At 35.1% G+C, this 22,570-nt stretch overlaps 1 protein-coding gene across 1 annotated transcript in view; it reads right to left on the bottom strand.

Annotated features, from left to right (window-relative positions):
- Positions 1-1,446: 1,446 nt before the first annotated feature.
- Positions 1,447-22,570, bottom strand: part of CRISPLD1 (cysteine rich secretory protein LCCL domain containing 1) — a 29,842-nt gene continuing 8,718 nt past the window's right edge. The window contains exons 3-15 of the mRNA XM_058175955.1: positions 16,247-16,365; positions 15,885-16,017; positions 13,388-13,503; positions 12,046-12,146; positions 10,857-11,012; positions 10,703-10,763; positions 10,541-10,607; positions 10,020-10,150; positions 8,311-8,354; positions 8,148-8,220; positions 7,403-7,478; positions 5,757-5,887; positions 1,447-3,195 (exon numbers count right to left, since the gene is read on the bottom strand). Of these exons, the coding sequence (XP_058031938.1) occupies positions 3,144-3,195; positions 5,757-5,887; positions 7,403-7,478; positions 8,148-8,220; positions 8,311-8,354; positions 10,020-10,150; positions 10,541-10,607; positions 10,703-10,763; positions 10,857-11,012; positions 12,046-12,146; positions 13,388-13,503; positions 15,885-16,017; positions 16,247-16,365 (1,260 nt within the window). The 3' untranslated portion in view covers positions 1,447-3,143. The remainder of the gene's footprint in view (positions 3,196-5,756; positions 5,888-7,402; positions 7,479-8,147; positions 8,221-8,310; positions 8,355-10,019; positions 10,151-10,540; positions 10,608-10,702; positions 10,764-10,856; positions 11,013-12,045; positions 12,147-13,387; positions 13,504-15,884; positions 16,018-16,246; positions 16,366-22,570) is intronic.

Here is a 22,570-nt window from a genome sequence, read left to right on the forward strand (position 1 = left end):
AAATAAATGAAAATAAAACAAGAAACAGATGGCTTTTAACAAATAATGAACAAAGACTTTATAGTTTAAAACACAGGTTTTATTTAGTGAAACTGACCATTCTGTTTCCCAGGTTGCTTTATTTATTAGCTGCATTTGAAAATAGTTGGTTCTTCCAAGTGGTATGTTGAAATAGAATGTGTGAGCTACACTTGAAAGCACTTCTCACTTAAGAGAACCTTGAATCAAGAAAGTTACTCTTCATATTTTTTATATTTAAAAGCCACTTCCCAACTTTTAAACAATGTGTGGCCATGGTGATATTCACCTGAACTTTGGGTTGAGATATATGGAGGTCCTTGTTAATGAGTTTTTGCCTATATTTTTGTATAGATCCATCTTGTTTTGTTTTTATGGTCAATTATATTGTAAGTCACACAGAGTTTAGAGTCAGATGGTACGTGCACTGAATTAATTTTGAGATTATTGAGCTGAGGCTAAGTCCTAAGAATCACTATGAATAGGCAGCTCCTTTATCAAAGAATTTGTAGAGTGCCCTATAATCAGATGGGATTGTTCTGCCCTTGAAGAGACACATTGAATTCATGGTAATTCATTTGAAGGCAAAACTGTTGTAGCACAAATAGTCTCCATATCCAAAAGTCCCTCTGCTCAGTTCCAGCTGACTCAGCAGCTATAACTACACTTCCATTATGGCCATTTCTGGATAAGGATAACCAAGTAATCTATGTACTGGCAAATCAAGATTGAGTTAATGTAACACACTAGAAATTGCTCTGGAAATTGAAAGTTCTGCGAAGAGGTGACAGAGGTATCAGAATTATTTCACTATTGTTCTGAAAGGACTGCAAAGGCTCCACCCATCAAGCATGGATGGACTTGTTCATCATCAGGTCTTTGGCTAATTAGTATTGTGACATGTATTTGCATGGTAACTGAGCCTTATACCGTTTTAGGGAGTATATGGTTTTAAGTGTAAAGATTATATTGAATTATTCTTTTTCCTGGCTATCTATGAGGATGACCTGCCTTAAAGATTGCTCAGTTGTTCATGTAACTCAGGATTTGAAACATTATCTCATTCATGGAGCAGTATCAGGGTATCATGTCACTGCCTTGTCAGAATAGAATTATTTCACAAGTCTGGAGGTCAAGAGATGACCATCAGAGTTCCTCTTCTTTGTAACTTGCATTGGGTGTAGATAAGATGGCCAGCCTTCTTGGGAACTGCCCCACTTTACAGAAATCTTTCCTGCCCCAGAGGTATATCTCTTCCCAACTCTGGAATGTCTACAAATTTTTTTACAAATACTTGCCCAACTATAAGAGGTAATATATGTAATGAAATAAATACTGCAATATCTATAGGAAAAATTAGCCAAAAACGGCTGTCTTAAGAAGCATGTATGAAGAACAGCAATTCTGAAAATGTCTTGAAAAAACAAATAACAAATTATAAAGTTACAAAAACAAAACATATAAAGTTTTTTTATTAATTTTACAGTGTTTTACAATACAATTTTCTTAGAAAATTTGATATTGTCACCAGCTTTATTTATTTATAATTTAGATTTCTAAGACTGCTCAACTCGACAGCGATTCTGGGCAGCCTTAGAATATATTCTGAATATACCACAATACAATTTATTTAATGCACAACGCTTGTTGCTAGAAAGAAATTAAATTCATTGATAGAAAAATATAATACTGGGATTATAATCCTTGGCATTATGTCCTGCCCTGCAGGAATATATGCCAGATGAAGAAAGAGTACTTATGCACAATATCATACATTCTTACAATTCATCAATACTGTATGACTTAATTAATATCTACTCAATACTACTTGCAAGGTTATGCAATTTTTAAACAATGACCTAGGGGACCTAAAAGGAACTCTAATCAACCTTAACTCAGTTCTAATGGTATACAGGTATTTCTCGAGTTACGACAGTTCACTTAGCAACCATTCAAAATTACAACCACCCCCACAAAAAAGTACTTATGACCCGAAGCTGAGGTTATGAAGACACTGCAACATGCCCCTTGTCTGTTCCCCCTCCCCGGGCCTGTGGAGACCCAGTGGGGCAGGATAGTGGAGGGGGAACAACTATGGGGATCCCAAGGGAACATGAGAAATCTCAGTGGGTCAGGGGAGGCCTTGGTGTTCAGAAGCAGGTGGCCTGTTCTAGCACTAGGCCCCATGGTCTTCCCCAGCCTGAGATAGCTCATGTGAACTTAACGACCTATGCATTCGATTAATGCATAGCAGGGAAGGATCACGTTCATTTAACGTGATCCAATCAATGAATCTTCAGGTTACGATTATAAATGGCAGGCTCTATTACATTCAAAACTCAAGGATTACCTGTATTCAAATGTCATTCCTACTGATGTCTGTATGGATAAAATTAAAATCTATTCATGAGTATGCTTGCACTTTATGATGTAATGACTGTTCAGTAAGACTTTAGTAAGATCCAACCGTGTTTTCCTATTTTAAAAAAGTTTATCTACCAAAATGCAATTTTAAAATTTGCTACAATAATTAACCTGCTACTGTGAGAGTTTGTATATTCAAAGATAATAAAATTATTTTGTAAAAAAGACTTACTTGTAAGGCAGGGAAAAAATTATGTAAAACTGGCAACATTTCCTAATCTTTTTATAAGTTTTTATACCTTGCTTCAGAGACTAATTTTTTAATTTTAAACAATGGAACGTTCTATATACAAGAATTATAAGTTTTATCATTAATACACTTTTCCAGTTAATATTAGTGGCATATATAAAATTTAACCATACTAATAATGTAGTCTGTTGTTGTTTTTAAAAATGTGGAAAGTTTATGAGTTTTGAATGCACCACATTGAAAGAAATGCTAAGAAAATATAGCAATATTTAACACAGGATTAAAATACTTTTCCATCATCTTCACTTCTCAAATGCAGTTTCCAATGTTTAACATTTTAAATTGTTCTTCATTAAGATTCTCATGTAGTTAAACACACTTCTAATCACCAAATAATATATCTCTTCTGTACAATCATATTACACTATTATACAAACTTGAAGCATATCAAAATTAATTTTGTTTCTTGTAAAATTTTGCATTTGATATTATAGAAGCCATTTTCTTGTCTTCAAACAACTGCAAATACTCTGAATGCTTTGCTCCCTGGAGGATTCCGTAAACTGTAAAAGAAAAATAGAACTAATGGTTTGAAAGAACTTAATCTTATCGTGTATTCTCATTTTACATATGACCCTCTCAATTAAATTTATATATTTATTGCTAATGTCATTACTAGAAGGATGACCTATAAATATTTGGACATCATGGTCAGGTTACAAGTTAAATTACTGTATATCTAATGGCAAAAGCAATAGTTATTTTTTTCACTAACTAGAAATGGCCTTTCTAGAAATTTCATTGACTAATCTCACAAAAGCCCATCTATAATTACTACTCTAAGAAGTGCAATGAGCTCAAGATCTAGGTTTAATATAAGTCAAAAGTCAACTTCAGTTCTGAGACAGTCTTATCAGGAATATTACACATATCATTACCACTGAAGCAGGGGTGGGTTCTACTTACCTTTATTACCAGTTCATATCCTGCTCGTGCATGCGCAGAAGAGTTTTGATGATGTTTGGGTCAGTGGGTGGAGCCGCTGGTTTTACTACCAGTTCTATAGAACCAGTCCGAACCAGGGGCAACTTACCACTGCACTGAAGGCAAGGTATTGATTCATTCCTATTTAAATGTGCTTTTTGCATATGGACAATACCATAAAAATATATAGGCGTGATGAAGGGACATTTACAAGAATTCCATAATGTAAGTATAAAGTTTGGAATCTATCTTTTTGGATGCCTATATTTAGAATTTTCAATTTGAGCGTTGTCATAGTTTGCAGTGAGAATATATCTGAAGGAGACAGCTCACAATAGGACAGGTCAAGTATATTTGCGTCTTTCTCTGAATGTAATTGTTAAAAAAGTAAAGCTCACCATAGACTTGCCATCAAATATTTGTTTTAGCTAGAATTTAGCAGGAACAAAACCACACTCTACATAGAGAACTACATTCATTGCTGATTGAAAGGTACCAAATGGCTTTCAGAAATTTAGAAATTTGATTTCCAAGGCAGATTGGCATATATGCAGATTTGGGAGCTGCACATTAGGAAATTTAAAATCTTGTTTAAATAGTCTGACTGCTGCAGACACATATTAATTGCCTTTGTGGTTTACAAATATATAAAGATTTATTTTATGTTTGTATTGTTAGTTTGGTAATTGTTGAATCTAGAGGTAGTAGATGGGACATAAATAGCTATATTCTTGAAGTCCTTAACTAACTTGATTGACTATAATTAATTTTTCAGTTACAGAATAGTCAAAAAGCAGTTTTAAGTAAGTTAGCTAATCTTAAATGAGTAATTCAGTAAATTAACTAATTAAAACTTTGTACCTTTGTTTTATTGTAGTTAATTTCTAATGTTCTTCTAAGGCAGAAATATGCTAGTGCCCACACAGACTGACTTGGTAAAGGTTAGCTATATTATCTGTATATAGAGATGGGTGAAAACTAGAGAATTAAATATGATTTTTGCAAGGGCCAATATTATGTCATTATTGTAAATACTGTATTAAACAATAAAAGGAAAAAATACAGCTGCTTTACTTCTTTTAGGATTCAGCATAAAAGTATTTTTGACTAACATTATCAGCTGAAAGAGGCACTGTTTAGTGAATGACGCAGGTGGCATCTGCGACAATCTTTCTCAGTGGAAGTCAAAAAGCACCTCCAAATAAACAGAGTTCCTTAGGAAGCTGAACAACTTCTCAACTGGGTGATCTGGGATTTCACACTGATAAACACTTGAATAACCTGGAAGAAAGCCTACTTGTTCTGCAGTTTAGCTATTCTTCTGGATCATCCCATTGAAAAATTTATGATAGAAAGGTTTCATGAAGAACTTGCTAATTTGGCAACATGGGCTGATGGGATGATAATTAACATAATTCTTAATTGTAGATTGGTAAGATAATGGAGCGAGAGCCAGTTTCTTGTAGTGATTAAGGTATCAGGATAGAAACTGTGAGACTATGAGGTCTAGTCCTGTCTTGGGCACAAAGCTAACTGAGTGAATTTCAGCCAGTCACTTAGAAAGAAGTCAATGGAAAGCACTTCTGAAAAACCTTGTCAAGAAGATTGCAGCGTTGATCCAGGCAGTCTCCGAGAATCAGACACAATTGAATCAAATAAAAAAAAAGAGATACTAAAGGAATATTAAATCCTTTATAGGCTTTATAGAGCCATGGTGGCACAGTGGTCAGAGAATAGAATAGAATAGAATAGAATAGAATTTTATTGGCCAAGTGTGATTGGACACACAAGGAATTTGTCTTGGTGCATATGCTCTCAGTGTACATAAAAGAAAAGATACGTTCATCAAGGTACAACATGGTGCAGTACTGCAGGCTACTTTTGCTGACTGCTGATTGACAGCAGTTCGGCAGTTCAAGTTCCACTGGGTCAAGGTTGACTCAGCCTTCCATGCTTCCGAGGTCAGTAATATGAGGACCCAGATTGCTGGGGGCAATATGCGGACTCTGTAAACTGTTTAGAGAGGGCTGTAAAAAGCACTGTGAAGCAGTATATAAGTCTAAGTACTATTGCTATTGCTATTGCCAATACCTCCTCCAGTAATTCAATAAAAAGTACCAGGTGTAATATAAAGGTATACCTTTCTGAAAAAATGCCATTTTGAAATGAAGCAGTGTACATTCTTCTCTTATCTACTGGCATGACATCAACAAAGCCACCTTCATTGCGAATTACTCCAGCATGTACTGCTGTTCGGCAGATACTAGACAGCTGAGGGAAATAGAGAAAAGAAGAATTCCCATATTAGAAAGTAACATTGATTTACAAATTATTAACTGAATTTATACAGTATCTTGTTTTTCCTGATGTCCACTCCTAAGCAATAGGACAGGGGTGTCAAACTCCGTTTCATTGAGGGCCACATCAGGGTTGTGTTTGACATTGGGGGACCAGGGTGGGTGTGGCCAGCTTGACATCACTCGTGTCCGGGGCGCCTGGGCAGTGGTGGGTTTCAAATTTTTTTACTACTGGTTCTGTGGGCGTGGCTTGGTGGATGTGGCATGCCTTGGTGGACATGGCTTGGTGGGCCTGGCAGGGGAAAGATATTATAAAATCTCCATTCCCACCCCACTCCAGGGGAAGGATACTGCAAAATCCCCATTTCATCCCAATCAGGTGGGAATTGGGAGGCAGAGGATAGATGGGGGCGGGGCCAGTCAGAATTTTTACTATCAGTTCTCCAAACTACTCAAAATTTCTGCTACCGGTTCTCCAGAACTGGTCAGAACCTGCTGAAACCCACTGGCCTGTGGTGGCCTGAGCGATCTGCCAGCAAAAATGGTCTCCTGAGCTGTTTTCAGTTATAACGGCTTCTTGCAACCCTTTACCAGTGAAAACAGAGCTACTGCAACCCTCTGCCAGTGAAAATGGAGCTAGGGAAGGCTGCCTGTGGCCCTCCCAAGCTCTGTTTTCATTGGCAGAGGCACCGTGGGCAGTCCTTTGCTGTTTCCAGAACAGCTCTGCGGGCCAGATCTAAGCCGCCCCCATGAGCCGGATCCAGCCCCCAGGCCTTGAATTTGACATCCCTGCAATAGGAGGACAGTTTGGCTAGGAAGGTTGTGAATGGCATTCACGTGACCCTAGAATGCTACAACCATCACAAATACATGCCAATTGCCAAACACCTAAATTCTGATCATGTGACCATGAGAATGCTGTGATAGCTGTCTGTGAGTACCAGTTGTAAGTAACTTTTTTCAGTGCTGTTATAACTCTGAATAGTCATTAAATGAAATGGTTGTAAGTTAAAGACTATATGGATTCCACGAGTATAAAATTATGCTGGGAAGGAAAAGAATCTTCCCCAAGTTCCCCAATCTCAGTTAGCCAAAGATTTGAGAACTATCAGCATTTTGAATACAAATGCTCTCATCAATGAGAAGATGGCTTATTCACTGCGGTTGAAAGATTTTTGAGGAAACTGAAAAATTATATAACATTCTTTAGTATTTCATTCAATACCTTCAGTATTCATACATCTCTCTCAAAATGTATAAATACCTATATGTCTCTGGATATAAATATTGATGTTCAAAATGGTGTATCTTTCCTTAAATTACAAAAATATTTATATATGTGCCATACTGTTTCTTTCACTTTAGTGTGCTTTCTGTTTTCTGGGAAGAGTTGTTGTTTGTTTTTTATATTATTTTATTATTTATTTTATGACCATATATTTTAAGTTTTTAAAATCATATTCCAGAGGAAAATATGTTATCAACTTACATCAGAATAAATTATAGTTCCAATCACTCGGGCGTAATGTGGATTTGCCTGCATACAATTGTGAGGACAGTGGATCCTTTAAAAATTGAGAGGAAAGATGAAGATCAAGGATTCTGTATATATACTATAGTAACTTAAAGACAAATGTTAACATTGTATTGAATGTAAACAAAGAAATATTATCAAAAAACAGAACCACAGAAACCAGTTCTACTATCAAGTCCAATACTCTTCTAAGAACAGGAATTCATATTAAATTATCCCCGACAGAAAGCTGTCTAGTTTTTATGTGAACTCCTCCAATAAAAAGGATCCTATCGCTTTTCTGGGTAATTAATTCTATTGACAAATGCATAAACATTTAAAATAGAATGCATTGTTTGTTAAAGTGTTGTTCTGTCATATCAATTCAGTAGAGCACACCATGGGATGCTTGAAGATTTTCCAACAAATCTTGCTCTGCTACCAGCTTTTAGTACTGTATATGCACTGATGCACATAAGTACAGTAGATCTTTGCAATTAATGGGAAAATCCTATTGTAAAATAAAGATTGAGAAGCTTAATGTCTTGCATTATACTCATAAAGTGTAGCAGTCTTTGCATCTTAGCAGTTTGACATTCAAAAAATAACAAAAGTTTAATGTATCTGAAAAAAATCAATAATCACATTGAATGCTTAGCATTATTGTGTGATTAGTTACAAACACTTTTCACAGGATGGGAACAATAATGAAAAGGTTTACCTTGGGCAATGTGTGGCTGGCCTATAAAATGGACATAACTGTTCTACCGTAGTTTCACAAGTGATAGCTTGTACTGAAATTAAACAAGAAAAAAATGCACACAGATATTTGCTATAAAGAGATTCATCAATATTAATGTTATATCATAAAAATAAATCCATACCTGTTACTTTAGAGACAGTGAATGAATTAGCCGATTGATATTTCCTAGAGCAAAAACAGAATCTATTGTTATTAGCAGTAATACCATTATCTTACAATCCTCTACAATATTTTTGACAGGGAAATAAGAGAAACAAAAAATAGTGAGAATAATTATTTAATAGGGCTATACGAACGCAATAAAACTTTGTAACACAATTTGAACAGAAAACTAAGAGACCTGGACTATGGTTCAAGGATATGTATGTATGTAAAGGCTCTGGAGGCTGGGGACAGCAAAAAATGTCACTTCCTGTCCAACCAGAAGTTGGAAAACGGGCCGTTTTGGGCCTCCCGAGGGCCTCCGAGGGGGGTGGGGAAGGCTCTTTTCACCCTCCCCAAATGCATAGAGGATCTGAAGCCAGGTGAGAAAGAAAAACGGGCCTACCAGGCCATCATGTGCCAGGAGCGGGGGGGAGGGGGGTTGGGTGCACATGCGCAGGGCAGGGCACATGGAATTATGGGTGAGGGCCCGCGTGCATGCGCTAACCTACCCCCCCCCATTCTGGCACGCAATGGCAAAAAGGTTAGCCATCACTGCTATATACATAATTCTGAACACTCAAACTTCATCCCTCTCCATCACTTAATCTGCTACTTTGATTTTGTTTGTTTGTTTGTTTGTTTACATTTATACCCCGCCCTTCTCCGAAGACTCAGGGCGGCTTACAATGTATAAGGCAATAGTCTCATTCTATTTGTATATTTTTTTACAAAGTCAACTTATTGCCCCCCCAACAATCTGGGTCCTCATTTTACCTACCTTATAAAGGGTGGAAGGCTGAGTCAACCTTGGGCTCGAACCTGCAGTAATTGCAGGCTCTGTGTTCTAATAACAGGCTTCTCTATTGCCTGAGCTATCCCGGCCCCATTGGTTGATTGACTCTTGATTGTTGGTTCCCTACAACTAATTGTAGTTATCAAAGAGTGACTTGGTCCTTTCAAGTCATCTCATCAGTTCATCATCTGGATGACAGACACCACACTGCTTGGTTTAACTGAGAAAGAAAGCCAATGATCCATATTGTACTGGCCAGATCATCATATTAATTGGGTAAGAAATGATGAAAACCATTGGAAAGGCTCTTAGGTCCATATACATGAGGATTTTGGCCATTTGTAGTCTACATCAGGAAAGTGTAACTTCTGTCAGTTTAGGATAACAGAAACGTTTTCTTCTTGGGGGGGGTTGTAAATTCGGAAGCATGCATAAAGACTTAGCTCCCTTAATTTCTAAAGATAGGGGGACAAAAATTATATGCTGAGAGCATGCTGTCAGAGTTTCAAAAGTGGATCTTGGGGAGCTGCATTTATTTAGTATGAATTAAGTTTGTCTTTCTTATATTACTAAATGGACTCAAAACAGTAACAATATCTAACATAGTCAACTAACTCAAATATATAATTAAAATAACTTAATCAAACAAGTCACAAACAGATGATAAAGACTACTATAAATAATGCAGATACTAAAAAGACCGTAGACAATCAATGGAGATGACTTCAGACAAGCTTTCATAGCTCTTATATCATCATATAACACAGCATTCATTAATGACCACTTCTGAAGATATATAATATTAAATATTTTATAATTATTCCCTAAATTTGTTTATATTATATTGAAAATTTAAGAACCAATTTATGAGGGAATATTTCATTTTTATTTACCCAACTGACTGGACTCCATTTCTTTGGGACTTTATGAAGTAATTTCTTCTTCCTAGTCTGGTAACATCAACCCAGCCACCATCATTATCTAGGATACCATAATGTATTGCGGCTCTACAAATGCTTGATTGCTAGGCAGAAAAGAAAAAGAAAAGCAGAAACAGAAATTAATTTATTTTTTATACATATTTCTACGGTATTAGAAATAATATTTTGTGTTTTATTAAATTTGGAACTATGAAAAGTTTACCATTAATTCCATATTGAGAGAGGTAAGTTAACAAATTATGTAAAAATCAGTATACCAGTATGATTCTACAATATGCATGGATTATTTTAGACATTTGATGCCCAGGTTTCCAATACGTTGAGTAAAAACTAATAAGATAAGAGAAACCTCAAAATCCTGCCAAAATTAACAACTTAATGCCATTTTACTGAGCACTTTGTTAAGTGTAACATGTTAGTTAAATTTTCTAGTAAGTTACAAAGCAAAATGCTATGAATTACAATATCTGTACCATGTCATAATAGACACTTCCCACAACTTTGGCGCTGCTCTCCAAACATCCAGAAGGACATTCATACCTAAAGAATTAAAAAAACAACTTGAGAACTATAGAAAATTTAAAAAAATAGATAAAATACCAGAATTGATGGATAACCATGAAAAGATATCTTACCTATTACATGTTGTTCCTTTGCACTGGTCCCTTAACCGTAGTTCACAGGAAACAATTTGAGCTGAAGGAGGAAAACAGGTGATGTTACTGCAGTGTTTTAGGTGAATCACTTAACAACAACAACAAAATCATGCTATGAATGAAATTTCCTTACACATCTGTTGTTTGCTTATGACTTCATTTCTTTCACTATCATCACGGGGAGATGCTTGTGGTTGCACCTGATTTTGTAATGTATTCTGATCATGTAACTGATGTCGTTCAACTTCATTGGTTTCTATCTCTGGAAAGTAATGCCTTTCTGAACCTTCTGGTAAAGCAATTGAAAGGAATAAGTGCTATTTTTTACAATGGATTCATTCAATAGTTATAATTAAGAATGGCATAAATATGACATGTTTAATCTTTGCTAGACATGATAAGGCCAGGGAATAATCCTGTGCATATTTCCTTGGAAATAAACTCTACTGTATTCAGTGGAATTTACTCCTAGGAACTTACTTAAAGGATTACAGACTTAAGTGCTTCTTGATCCCACTGTGCCTAAATCCACTGAAATCAATGGGCTTTAATACTGGTTGGCTTGTGATTGTTTTACTACCAGCCATCGTTAATGAGCTGAGATTATCTAGTCATTGCATTAAGTGAATGATATACACAAAAACAATAGAAGGAATTCGAAGTACTAGAAAAGCAACCAAAATTATCAGTTCTTTTCTTAGTATTCCATATAAAAACACTACACAAGCTGCATTATAATAACAAATATACACATATGAGGTTTTCTGAGTGGTTCAGAAGGTGGTTCCATACCAAAATTCTAATGAATATATATATAGGTCAAATTTCATATACCAAATATATTATTCTTAATTTGTGAAATGGACTTTGGTTGCATTGAGAAAGAAAAACCTAAGAGTTTTCTTAATGAATCATAGAGGTTCTGACAAGATGGAATTAGAGATATTTTGCAAAATTGTTTACAAAATAATTCATGTTTAAATTACTAAATTCATGCCATATTAACAAAACAGGAATCTGTTTAACTGGATGAAATATTTGCAGTTTAATTAATAGGTACTGTAATTTTTACTATTAGATAAATTTCTATGCTGATTACTTAACTCATCTGAATTGGTGATTCAGGATCTTATAAATGCTTACAAAAACATATTTAATTGTATTTTTATGCCCAAAACTCTTCATAAAAAAAAAGAACCATTGTAGAATCCTTACATAATAGATATGTTTCATTATGAAATCAGAAAACTGCTTGCCTCCTAAAGCATCAGCAAAACTACATACCTAGCAGTATACCTAGCATTCTTTTTCTGATTACATACCTTTATAACAAAGATTTTCTCTGCAGCTTCCCCCAAAACTTGGGGGACATTCAGAACATGAACGACCGTGTTTATATGGCGCATGCCCCCACCAATTGCCCCTAAGAATAAAAAACAAAGTAATATAGTGAAATAAATGGAGTGCTTGATCCCCATGAGAAACACTATTCCTGCTGATTTGTCACGCCTCTGCTTCTAAGGCATAGAAGGACAGCCTAAATTAATGATATAAACTGTATCATCTCAGACTGCATCCCATTTATCTTTTCTATATTCTTAAGGGTTGGGATTTCTTCCTGAGGCCTAGTATGAATTGGTATCAGTTATTCTCAAGACAGAGCCTTGAGGAAGGCAAGCTAGTGGTTCACTCATTCACTTATCCTTATTCTGGCTCGGCAGGAGATTTCTGCCAGGGTATACTCAGCAATTGGTTTAGAAGGGAAGAAAAAATGGGATGGTGAAAGATAAGAAAGTTTGCTGAGATGCAATTTGGAAACACTTGTCCATCGAGCTAAAAGCAGCATGCAACAGGACACAAGGGAAACATATGATTGAAATATGGGTATAAGCTACCCATCATTTTTAGTTTAGACTTTCATTCTGGCATTCCTTGAATGTGAATGCAAACTGTTTCTGCAACTAAGTGCTTCCTCTGCTTTTCCTGGAGACTGCAATAGCTGAAAATCTATTTGTTACCATCATTGAGTCTGAATAGTCAGGGAATGAGGCAGTCGTTAACTGAGCACCACATACGATGCAGGTTTACAAGTGCTCATTCTAGTATAAAATGAATATTGGATTGTTTTGGCTATATTACTTGAAGTCCAGCAACATGTCACTGAATGTAAGGACTGAATTTATATGACCTGTAGCCAGTCAATTCTCTTCTGTTATTATCTGCATTGTAGAGATTACATTGTACAGATTACAATGAATACACTGTATTGTACAGATTACATTGTACAGATTACAATGAATACTCTGAATATTGTGCTTTGGTTTATACTAGTTTATATTGGCTAGCACTGTGAAAATTCAAGTATCTAGCATTACTCTGTGTTAAGAGAGCTCCTGCAGGCTTAAGGAGATACTGTACAGAAAGCAGATTTCTTTTTCTCATCAACAATATTATTTCGTATTTTTTTACGGTTTATATTTCAAGATAATTACAGTACATATTCTATGGCCAATTCTGATGCAGTTCCAAGCAAAAGGTTTAAACATTCACTTCCTATCATGATTCCAATCTAAAGCAAAACACAATCCTAAATAATTTTATTAAATAGTAGCAGTGGGGAGTTAGATATGCCTTTTATATTAACAATTGTATCGTCATACTTACTTGGGTGAATAATTGCAAACTAAGTAAATTGCTTTTGGCCATATCTGTCCCCACACATTCATATTATGACACAGGTTGACTGCACAGCCTACTCGGTTACTTGTTGCCCATACCACCTGAGGGGAAAAGGAAGAGTTTTAAATCTTATCCAAATTTGAGTTCTGATGAGCTGTCATAGTGAACAGATATTCCTTTGGAAAAAAGGAACACATTGCACCTGAAAATTGCCCCCCAAATTGGGCTACCAAAATCTGTCCAGAGTAACAAGATTACCCACATGAATTCTGCACAACTGTATTTTACCAGCTAAGGGCAGAAACTGCATTTTTGTGGTAAGTTGGTAATTGGCTGGAGTCATGGATTTCATTGTGCTTATAGTCACTAATGTCACCTACATGGACTTCAACCAAGGATCATTTCTTAATCACTTTGAATTTTTTTTCCTTTTATTGTTTGGTTTTTAAAGATTGAGAACCTTATATTGACCTTCCTAAGTAAACCAGACAGGAAACACAACTAGGTGAGCTAAGTCTTCTTTACTATATGGCTAAATTATCAGAATCCTACAACTCTGAAAGTACAAACTTTCCACCCACTACTTTTAACTGTTTTAACTGTAAGATCTATTAGAGCAACTCCTTCTTAATTTTCTTTCTTTGACTATTAAATGATTGCAGCCTTCTGCCTCTCTTATCTGATAGTTTCCTAGACAGTATCTGTTCTTCCCTTTCCTTAGGGTTATCCATGCATTCTCTTATATCTTCAGATTGGCTAGCCTTATTGAAAACATTGGGTAAATTTACTTAAATCCTTTAAAAATGTTTAGCTACAAGTTTAAGTATTTATAATAAAAGATTTTGGAATATATACTTTTGCTAAGTATGATTATTGTTGGCTTTAGAAAGCTTTAAATGGATTATCATTAAGGCCTCAGATGGACTTGATTGAAAAGTTTGAAAATAATTGAAATAATCATTTCTCATGGGAAAATAATTTTGTATTATTTTGAAATCGATAGGACGATTTTGAAAATCAGACCTTAGAGGGCACCAGGTGGCTACCTTACAAGAAATGTTTGATGTTTGGGTACAGAAGGTCGTTCTGCTTTTAAATCTATAATACAGTCAGGTATTATTGAACAGGAATAGACATCATTGAATAAAATTGAAACCGATTTACAGGTGGATTTAAAAATTATAGACTGCAACGAAGAAAAGGAAATATTGGATTTACAATTAAATGAAGATTTAAAAAAATAAAAAAAATAAATACAATTAATAAATTAGAAAAGTGAAGTGAATAAAAGTTTTGTATTCGATTTATAAGCAGGATTTGCTGGAGTTGCAAAATTAGAAAAAGGGCCTGACAAAGATGACAACAATTGTAAGAGAATAGACAATGAGACAAAGTAGATATCAGAACTCTTTTTTTTAGGAATTTAAAGATCATTGGAAGAAAGAAGAAAAAATACAAAATAAATGTATTTGTTCATGGTTAAAATAATGAGTTTCTATTTCTGAAGATAATTAATTATTTTCTGATTGGACCTGGGAATGATGGCTATTTCTGATAATGTTTAATTGCTTTTTGACAGGAACTGAACTTTTACTATTTGAAGAAACGAATGGGGGGAATCTGTTTAAATATAAATGGAGGAATAAATATAAAAACAAGGATTCAAACTGGATGTAATATATACATGTAGTAATACTTATGTTGTTATTTTATAAAGAGAAAACAAGTTTAATATAAGGATCTTTATTAATATCCACTGATATACTCAAGCACCAAACATAAATATGAAGATTGATTGTAAAGTTACTTCATCATTTTTATAACTGTGAACAGTCTCTAAGTAAGGCAGTTGCTAAATGAGAACTTTTATTATTAAAATGGAAGGAATTACCGGTATACATTTGAAAAACAAATAGCTTTACTTAAAATACATGTTTTAATTATATTAATTCCAGTTTAAATTATTATTGTTTTTGGTAAGTATGAATGTAATGCAATATTAAATTGTTAAATCAGATGTAGAGATGAGAAACATTTAATTTTAGAATAGAGTCAGTTTTCTTTAGCAAAATTGTTAATTTGTATTTTGTTCCAAGCACAAAAACAAACAAACATGTAAGCTTTATCTACATGCTAATTGGTTGATTTCAGAAAATAACCCAATCTGTAAGTTAATCAATTCATTCATCAATCAAGTTACTATAGTAGTATATGGACTGCTAATAGATATCCTGATATATTTCAAGAAATTCATATCAACATGTGTTCTTAGGAAAAAGTTATTTGCAATGGTAACATATAGAAATAAAGAATAGATACATTGCTGCAAGCTATTTTTAAAAAAATGGGAAAAGATTTTTAAGCACAGATACAACTTCCATGTGACTTACATATTTTCTGATCATTTATCTCTTGAATTTTACCATTCCAACACTAAGTGATGAATTCAACCCCATCATTCATTTTTAAAAGTCACACTTACCTGAGTATAATGAGTACATACAGGACCAGAACATCTATAGGGGCAATAAGGATTGCATTCTTGAGCATATGGATAAGTAAAGTCTCTCACTTCATCATACCATGATTGGACATGAAATGTTAGAGGTCTATACCTATAAAAAATAAATGAAGAAATTGCCAAATCATTCAAGAATATATTACAAAAGAAGCATACCGTTTTTTCACTTTTAAAGTAAGAGTAGCATAATGCAGGGGTCTCCAACCTTGGCAACTTTAAGACTTTTAAGCAAAGCTGGCTGAGGAATTCTGGTAGTTGAAGTCCACAAGTCTTAAAGTTGCCAAGGTTGGAGACCCCTGGCATAATGGTGCGGTTTTTTTTACCTTCCCCAATGTGCTCCCAAATTCTGACCAATGGATGGAAGAAGACTAGCAGGTCCATGTTCCCAAAGACATGTCTCAGCCCAGGACTGAGCAGATCTTTCCAACTCTGGATCCCATGTCTACATTTTAAGGATTAAGAGAAAAGATAAATATGATGTGGTTCTAATATTTGTTAACATTATTAATACTTTACTCATCCCTAAAATACTTTTTTAATTTAAGAAAAATATATATTAAAATGTATTGTTTTTTAAGTATAATATTAGAAAAAAGTATCCGTCAAGTCTAACTTGTTTCTTCCAAAAAAGTTTTCTACCAATGTATCTATGCCAGTGGTCTCCAACCTTGGCAACTTTAAGACTTGTGGACTTCAACTCCCAGAATTTCTCAGCCAGCTTTGCTGGCTGAGGAATTCTGGGAGTTGAAGTCCACAAGTCTTAAAGTCTTAAAGCTTTGCTGGCTGAGGGATTCTGGAAGTTGAAGTCCACAAGTCTTAAAGTCTTAAAGCTTTGCTGGTTGAGGAATTCTGGGAGTTGAAGTCCACAAGTCTTAAAGTTGCCAAGGTTGGAGACCCCTGATCTATGCAGTCTACATTATATACCATATAATCCAAATGCTGCATCATGGTGATCCAAGACAATTTTTTAACAGAAAGTAAGAAAATATTTCCAGCATTAATATTTAACCTCATGATCAGATATCATTAATATTGCTGGGTTTGTATTATTTGCCTAGAAATGGATACTGGTCTGAAGAAATTCCATGTTCCTTGCAATATCTTTCTGTCTCTAGATGTGGCATCCACGATTTAATTTTTATTTATGATGAAGAAAGAAACAATTAAAAAACATGAAGCCCTTTTTCATAAACAAGAACACAAGTCTGGTAGCAGAAGAAAAAAATATAACTTTTTTCATAAATGTGTCCCTCTATTTTCAATCCCCTGAAGATTGTTCCTGCAACTTTGTACGCAAGATATTAAATATTTTAATTTATTAATGCAAAAAAAAACCTCCTTAGAGTAAGTTTCTACTATTATTTTTTATAATTCCTCTGTAAACTAGAGAACAGCTTGAGCTGGAATTTCTTTTTTTTTTATTGAAAAAGTTTTACAAAAATTTTTCCCCACTTTCCCCCCCCCCAAACCCCCCTCTCCCCTCCCTTCACAACCCCCCCCTTCCCGGAACAAACACAAGGTATAGTTAAAAATAAAACAAACATATGCTAAAAAAATTTCCCCCCTAACTGAATTATACTCCTACAACTCTCATCAATTCCTAACCTCCCCCGAAACAATAAAAAATAATACATCCTAATCATTCAAAGGCAGACTGATAACTCTTAGTCTGATATCTGTTTTGAATATAGTCAATCCATTTTTTCCATTCATTTTCTATTGTATGTCTAGGACTTGCCCACATAGGAACCTTATAATTTAATTTATAAAAATATTTCTTCCAGACACGCAAGGTGGAATTTCTTAACTGCTTGGCAAATACAACAGAAATGACCCTGTCACAAACATTCACAACACAAAAAGATTTCTGAATATTGATCTATGAGCAATGCTAATTGAAATATATATATATTAGTGGGAAGAGAAGAGCAACAAAGAAGAATAGGGGGCTGAAAGCTAAAACATATTGAAGAACAGTTGCAGGAATCTAGTTTAATGAAAAGAAGGACTAGGGGTGAAATGTACCTAAGGAGCTGCCATGAAGAAAACAGGGTCAACCTATTTTCCAAAGCACCTAAAGATAGGACAAGAGTCAATGGATGAAAAGTAATCAAGAAGTGAACCAGCCTAGAACTAAAGAGAAATTTCCTAACAGTTAGAACAAATAATCAGTGGAACCACTTGCCTCCAAGATTTGTAGGTGCTCTGACTTTGGAGGTTTTTGAGAAGATACTGGACAATGATTTGTCTGAAATGGTATAGGGTTCCTGTCTGAGCAGGGATTGGACAAGAAGACCTCTAAGGTCCCTTCCAACTTTGCTATTCTATAAATGTGTGTGTTTATTAGAAAAAACACATTATTTAAATGTAGCTATATGCCTAATAACATATAAGCTTTTACATGTAAATCCATGATTCTCCTGGTATTTTTAAAAAAAGATAAAACAATAAGAAGAAAGTTCTATAAAATACTTAAATCAAAATCCTGCAGTTCTCAGCATTTGGGAACAATAGAGGAGGGGAAAAAAGAAGTAACTGAAGATGCTGGCTGAAAGGAGAGCCTACGAATTTTACAAATAGTAAAAGCAGAGCAAAAACACATAGAAAAAAAGCTACATTTTATTTGTATTATTTATTTATAAACTTTTATTTCCAACAATGCGTTAGAGGTTTGCAGAATAGAATAGAATAGAATAGAATAGAATAGAATAGAATAGAATAGAATAGAATAGAATAGAATAGAATAGAATAGAATAGAATAGAATTCTTTATTGGCCAGGTGTGATTGGACACACAAGGAATTTGTCTTGGTGCATATGCTCTCAGAGTACATAAAAGAAAAGATACATTCATCAAGAATCATAAGGTACAACACTTAATGATAGTCATAGGGAACAGTCAATATAAAATCTTAAGGATATCAGCAACAAGATTTTATATTGACTGTTCCCTATGACTATCATTAAGTGTTGTACCTTATGATTCTACAGTCGTAATTGGGAGGAAATGGGTGATAGGAACATTGAGAAGATTAATAGTAATGCAGACTTAGTAATTAGTTTGACAAGCGTTGAGTAGAGTGAGCATTATTTGTTTAGCAGAGTGATGGCATTTGGGGAAAAACTGTTCTTGTGTCTAGTTGTTCTGGTGTGCAGTGCTCTACAGCAGTGATTCCCAAAGTGTGAGCCGCGGCTCCCCAGGGAGCCGCGCTATCGTCATGGGGCGCCATGAATATCTGCGCCCGCTGGGTCTGGCGCTGATGCGCCATTTCTGGGGCGTCTGGTGCGCATGCGCAGTTGCAGGTCGGATTTCCGGGGGAGCCGCGGGCGAAAAAAATTGGGAACCTCTGCTCTACAGCATTGTTTTGAGGGTAGGGGTTGAAACAGTTTATGTCCAGGATGCGAGGGATCTATAAATATTTTCACAGCCCTCTTTTTGAGTCGTGCAGTAAACAGGTCCTCAATGGAAAGCAGGTTTGTAGTAATTGGGTTTTTTTTACAGTTTTTATTATCCTCTGAAGTCTGTGTCTGTCTTGTTGGGTTGCGGAACCAAACCAGACAGTTATAGAAATGCAGATGACAGACTCAACAATTCCTCTGTAGAACTGTTTCAGCAGCTCCTTGGGCAGCTTGAGCTTTCTGAGTTGGTGCAGAAAGAACATTCTTTGTTGTGCTTTTTTGATGATTTTTTGATGTTAGCTGTCCATTTTAGATTTTGCGATATAGTAGAACCTAGAAATTTGAAGGTCTCTACTGTTGATACTGTGTTGTCTAGTATTGTAACTGATGGTAGTATGGGAGGGTTTCTCCTAATATCTCCTAATGAAAATAAAAGTCTCAGGATAGCCATGGTAGCTGAGATTGGTGGCTGCCTTGTAATACAGTAAAAAATGGCTATGTTCTAGTTCAGTGCAGGGGTGCTATTCAGGAGGTTCTGACAGGTTCTGGAGAACAGTTAGTGGAAATTTTGAGTAGTTTGGAGAACCATCAAATACTACCTCTGACTGGCCACAGAATGGGGTGGGAATGGAGATTTTGCAATACCCTCCCCTGCCATGCCCACCAAGTCACACCCACCAAGCCACACCATGCCCACCAAGCCATGCCCACAGAATCAGTAATAAAAAAAATTGAATTCCACCACTGGTTCAGTGGTATCAAACACGCGGCCTATGCACTGGCCACGCCCACATCTGGTTTAGCGAAGGGGAAAAAGTCCTGTGACACCGTCGTGAAGATGCAAGTTTGACACTCCTGATCTAGTAAATGGATAAAATGCATATCAAAACTCAATAACTATCTTACTCAATTAAAAAAAATCTGATGTAAACAGGGCAACCCTTATTCAAATAGATACTCTAGTACCTATGTAGAAAAGCCTTTAAAATACAACCATCTAATTACTAACAACTCGAGATCCTAAAATACCAAGTTATGTTCAGTTTATCGAAGGTCACAATTTTCACTCTGAAGTGGGACATACTTAAAAGATCTTTTTAAGCACTTTTACAAAATAGAGAAGAAGGGCATCTGTGGAGAGGTCAAGAGAAGGCAAATGACACAAACATGTTATAATATGATACAGATTCCATCCCTTTCGTGCTTGTCTCACATAAAGATGTAAGTGGTGAAGCTTACAGTATGGTATCATGACACACATTTTGTCATTTTGATGAATTCTCAGCCTGTAATGAGTGTTTTTGTGAATAAAATACACGTGATATTGTATATATATATATTTGCACAGTTATTTATGTAGCAGTACTAAGATGATGCTCATACAGAATAGTTTTGTAAAATGTGAGTGCAGCAACTTTTAATCTATATGTAAGGTATTTCTGACAAAGAAGTCTTTGGAATATAGAACAGAAACAGAACACTTTCAGAGGTAGATGTAAAATGTGCAAACTATAATAAAAAGGTAAGATTCATACCTAGTATAGTAAGGCACACAGTTGGCACCAACAGAAGTAAACATTTACTGTGGCATGATATAAGGCCTCAATGTTGTATTCATTCTATATATAAGAAATAGAGTGGTAAAGTAAATATCAGAGTACAGTACAGTACAGTATGGCTGGTATTTACTTTTTAAAAACACACTATATTCTTTATTGTTTATTAAAATATAGAGAAGGTGAAAATACGACAGTATTAATTTTTATTATACATTTATCTGAAGTACAGAAACAGGCTTGAGGAATAGAATTTCCTGTATTTGAAACATCACATTCACTATATTAAAATGTTTCCCATAAAAAAAGAAATTATATTTCTATTATTCAAGTTGAGTGCCAATAAACTTCTTTAAAGTTTAGAAAAATATTAATCTGTGTATCAATCATTAAATATACTAGTAGCTAAGCTATTTGAAAAACAGTTTTAAGAAAAGATTGTTTTTTCTTAGAAAGTACAACTATGTATATTTTTTAAATTTTTTATAAATTAATCGCAATTTGAAAAAAATCTCTGCTGCACTACATAATATACCCAAATCTGTTTCAAAAAATTAGATTATGGCACTCAGCTAGTGATGATAATTGAGCCAGGAATTAAATTGCAAGTCATTGTAGTCGTAGGTCATGGTAGCACATGACCAAACTTGATGTTTTGACATTTTTTTATGCCTGTTAAGTGAATGCTGCTGTCATTAAGTGAATGCTACAGTCATTATGTGAATCAATTTTACCAATGGGTATTTTTTGTTGGAAACCAGATGTAAGTGCTGGAAACTTGCAAAAAGTCCAGTCGTAACCTCAAAAATGGTTTATAAGTAACTTTTGGGGTTTGTTGTGACATATTGTTGTGTTGTTGAATGGTCATTAAGTGACCAGTTGTAAGTTGAGGACTACCTGTACATGATTTATACATATCACAGAATAATGAATATATTTGGGAATGAGAATTTAATAGGCCTGTAATAGGAGATAAGAGGCCTAATTTGGTCCAGTGGTTAAGCCATCAAGACTAGAAACTGTCCTGCCTTAGACTCAGTGATGGCTGGATAACTTCTCTCTTTCAGCACTGACTAAGGAGTCGGTGGCAAACCATTTCTGAAACCCTTGCCAATAGAAATGCTGGAACTAATCCATGCTGTTACCAGGAGTCATAACTGTTTCAAAGATACTAAATAAATAAAAAAGAAGCATATAAAAGGCATTGAATTCCAATGACTGAAAGCAGAACAGAACAGAATAATAGAAGTGACTGTGGGAGTCTTTTAGAAAGTTTCAAGCAAGAGACCCTATACCATTCCAGACAAATGACTGTCCAGTCTCTTCTCAAAACCTACAGTGATGAAGCACCTACAATTTTTTTTTATTTGCATTTATATCCTGCCCTTCTCCGAAAACTCAGGGCGGCTTACACTATGTCAAGCAATAGTCTTCATCCATTTGTATATTATATACAAAGTCAACTTATTGCCCCCAACAATCTGGGTCCTCATTTTACCTACCTTATAAAGGATGGAAGGCTGAGTCAACCTTGGGCCTGGTGGGACTTGAACTTGCAGTAATTGCAAGCAGCTGTGTTAATAACAGACAGTCTTAGTCTGTTGAGCCACCAGAGGCAATGTCTGAAGGCAAGCTGTTCTACTTGTTAATTGTTCTCAATACTTCTCTCCTTGCTTAATTTCCTTTCATTATT

Source organism: Ahaetulla prasina, chromosome 3 (genome assembly GCF_028640845.1).
Source record: "Ahaetulla prasina isolate Xishuangbanna chromosome 3, ASM2864084v1, whole genome shotgun sequence".
Classification (NCBI taxonomy): domain Eukaryota; kingdom Metazoa; phylum Chordata; class Lepidosauria; order Squamata; family Colubridae; genus Ahaetulla; species Ahaetulla prasina.